Source organism: Parus major, chromosome 28, assembly GCF_001522545.3.
Source record: "Parus major isolate Abel chromosome 28, Parus_major1.1, whole genome shotgun sequence".
NCBI classification, from domain to species: Eukaryota; Metazoa; Chordata; class Aves; order Passeriformes; family Paridae; genus Parus; species Parus major.
Window position 1 is genome coordinate 3,385,569 of NC_031797.1, and position 2,528 is coordinate 3,388,096.

Genomic DNA, 2,528 nt, shown 5'->3' on the forward strand with positions numbered 1-2,528 from the left:
GAATTCCGTGGGATGGGATTCTGTGGGATGGGATGGAATTCTGTGGGGTCGGATGGGATTCTGTGGGGTCGGATGGGATTCTGTGAGTTTGGATTCCGTGGGATGGAATTCTGTGGGATGGGATTCTGTGGGATTGAATTCTATGGGATGGGATGCTGTGGGTTGGGATGGGATAGGATGGGATTTTGTGGGATTGAATTCCATGGGATGGGATGCTGTGGGATGGGATTCTGTAGGGTGGGATGGGATAGGATTCTGTGGGATTGAATTCCATGGGATGGGATGCTGTAGGATTGAATTCCTTGGGATGGGATGCTGTGGGTTGGGATGGGATAGGATGGGATTCTGTGGGATTGAATTCCATGGGATGGGATGCTGTGGGATGCCCGTGGTGCTGCTCAGCTCAGCACTTTCTCCTTCCCCCTGTTGGGTGCAGCTCCAAAAAGGAAAATGGGAGGGTAAAAAAAGCCCATCCCCATGGAAGGATGGCAACAGCCCTGGAGGAGCTGGGATGGAGCTGGGATGGAGCTGGGATTGAGGAGCTGGGATGGAGCTGGGATGGAGCAGGGATGGAGTTGGGATGAAGCTGGGATGGAGCTGGGATGGAGTTGGGATGGAGCAGGGATGGAGGAGGGATGGAGCTGGGATGGAGCTGGGATAGAGTTGGGATGGAGGAGGGATGGAGTTGGGATGGAGTTGGGATGGAGCAGGGATGGAGTTGGGATGGAGCTGGGATGGAGCTGGGATAGAGTTGGGATGGAGGAGGGATGGAGCAGAGATGGAGCTGGGATGGAGCTGGGATGGAGTTGGGATGGAGCAGGGATGGAGGAGGGATGGAGCAGGGATGTAGCAGGGATGTAGCAGGGATGGAGCAGGGATGGAGTTGGGATGGAGGAGGGATGGAGCAGAGATGGAGCTGGGATGGAGCTGGGATGGAGTTGGGATGGAGCAGGGATGGAGCAGGGATTGAGTTGGGATGGAGGAGGGATGGAGCAGGGATGGAGTTGGGATGGAGGAGGGATGGAGCTGGGATGGAGCAGGGATGGAGCTGGGATGGAGCAGGGATGGAGCAGAGATGGAGTTGGGATGAAGCAGGGATGGAGCTGAGATGGAGCAGGGATGGAGCAGGGATGGAGGAGGGATGGAGGAGGGATGGAGCAGGGACAGAGCAGGGATGGAGTTGGGATGGAGCTGGGATGGAGCAGGGATGGAGCTGGGATGGAGCAGGGATGGAGCTGAGATGGAGCAGGGATGGAGCAGGGATGGAGCAGGGATGGAGCAGGGATGGAGCAGGGATGGAGCAGGGATGGAGGAGTTGGGGTGCTCATGGTCCTGCTGTGCTCAGCACCTTCTTCTTCCCCACCATGGGGTGAAATGCCAAAACAGAAAAGAAAAGGGCAAAAAAACCCCACCTGCTTTAATTAAAAAAAAAGAAAATTAAATTAAAATTAAATCTTTTTATATATATAAAATAAAATTAACTCTCTTTATATATATATAACTATAAAATAATCCCATTTTCCCATCTTGAGAGGAAATATCACTCCAATAACTACTGTGATTCCTCCCTTTCCCCCAATGTTTATTATTTTAACAATATTTATTATTTTTATTGAGTGCCTTGACCCTTGTTTTCGGCTGTCCCCAAAACCCACCCCTTTTGTCCCCTTTTCCTCCCGCAGCCGCGTCCCCCCCGAACACGGTGGACAGGCCCTGCCTGAAGCTGAAGGTTTATGTTCGGCCAACAAGTAAGTGAGAGCTTTGGGGGGTCCCTGGGGGGGTCCTGCCAGGCTTGGGGACAAGTGGTGGCCTTTGGGTACCACCCCAATGGTGACAGGGATGGGGACAGTGCCCCTCAGCACTGTCCAGACAGAGAGATAGGGATTTTTAAAAAAAAAACAGAATAACAATAATCGTCCCTGCTCGGTGGCTACTTTTCTGACTCGCATAAATCAGCCATTTAAAAAAACAAATTAATAATTTTCTTCTGCTGTTAACGTGTAATTAGCAAATGGCAGCGGCTCTCCCCGGGGACAGCGGAATGTCACCGGGTAACCGATGGCTCTCGCCTCCCTTCCTTTGGTGGCTTTCAAATAAAACCCGGCGTCTGTAAAAACTCATCGCGTTCCGTTCGGGGTTGGGCTGGGCGGGGAAACCTCCCGATGTTATTTTTTAGTGTTTTAATAATATCGGGATTTTGTTCCGTCTTGCGGAGGGGAAGGAGGAGAGGGGCTGGGTCTGGGGGGTCCCTGAGGGGGCACCCCTTGGCTGGGTTTGGCCCTGGGATGAGTCTGGAAACTTCTCCCGGGGACGAGGGATGCTCTGGGATTGGGGGGACGGGGGGGACCAGGCGGGTGGAGCGTTGGAGCCTCCCCAGGCGGGAGCTGACTCTGCTTTTCCTGCCTCCAGCTCCGTAAAAATCCAAAATCCGGTGACAAACCGGATGGAGCTGAGCCGGGGGAGGGGCCGTGTGTGTCCGTGTGTCCCCATGTGTCCCCCGTCTGTCCCTGTGTGTCCCCCGTGTGTCC

At 53.8% G+C, this 2,528-nt stretch overlaps 1 protein-coding gene across 1 annotated transcript in view; it reads left to right on the plus strand.

Annotated features, from left to right (window-relative positions):
* The window catches only part of EFNA2 (ephrin A2), a 47,179-nt gene that overhangs the window by 41,721 nt on the left and 2,930 nt on the right, over positions 1-2,528 (plus strand). The window contains exon 3 of the mRNA XM_015651704.3: positions 1,683-1,748. Coding sequence (XP_015507190.1) covers positions 1,683-1,748 — 66 coding nt within the window. The remainder of the gene's footprint in view (positions 1-1,682; positions 1,749-2,528) is intronic.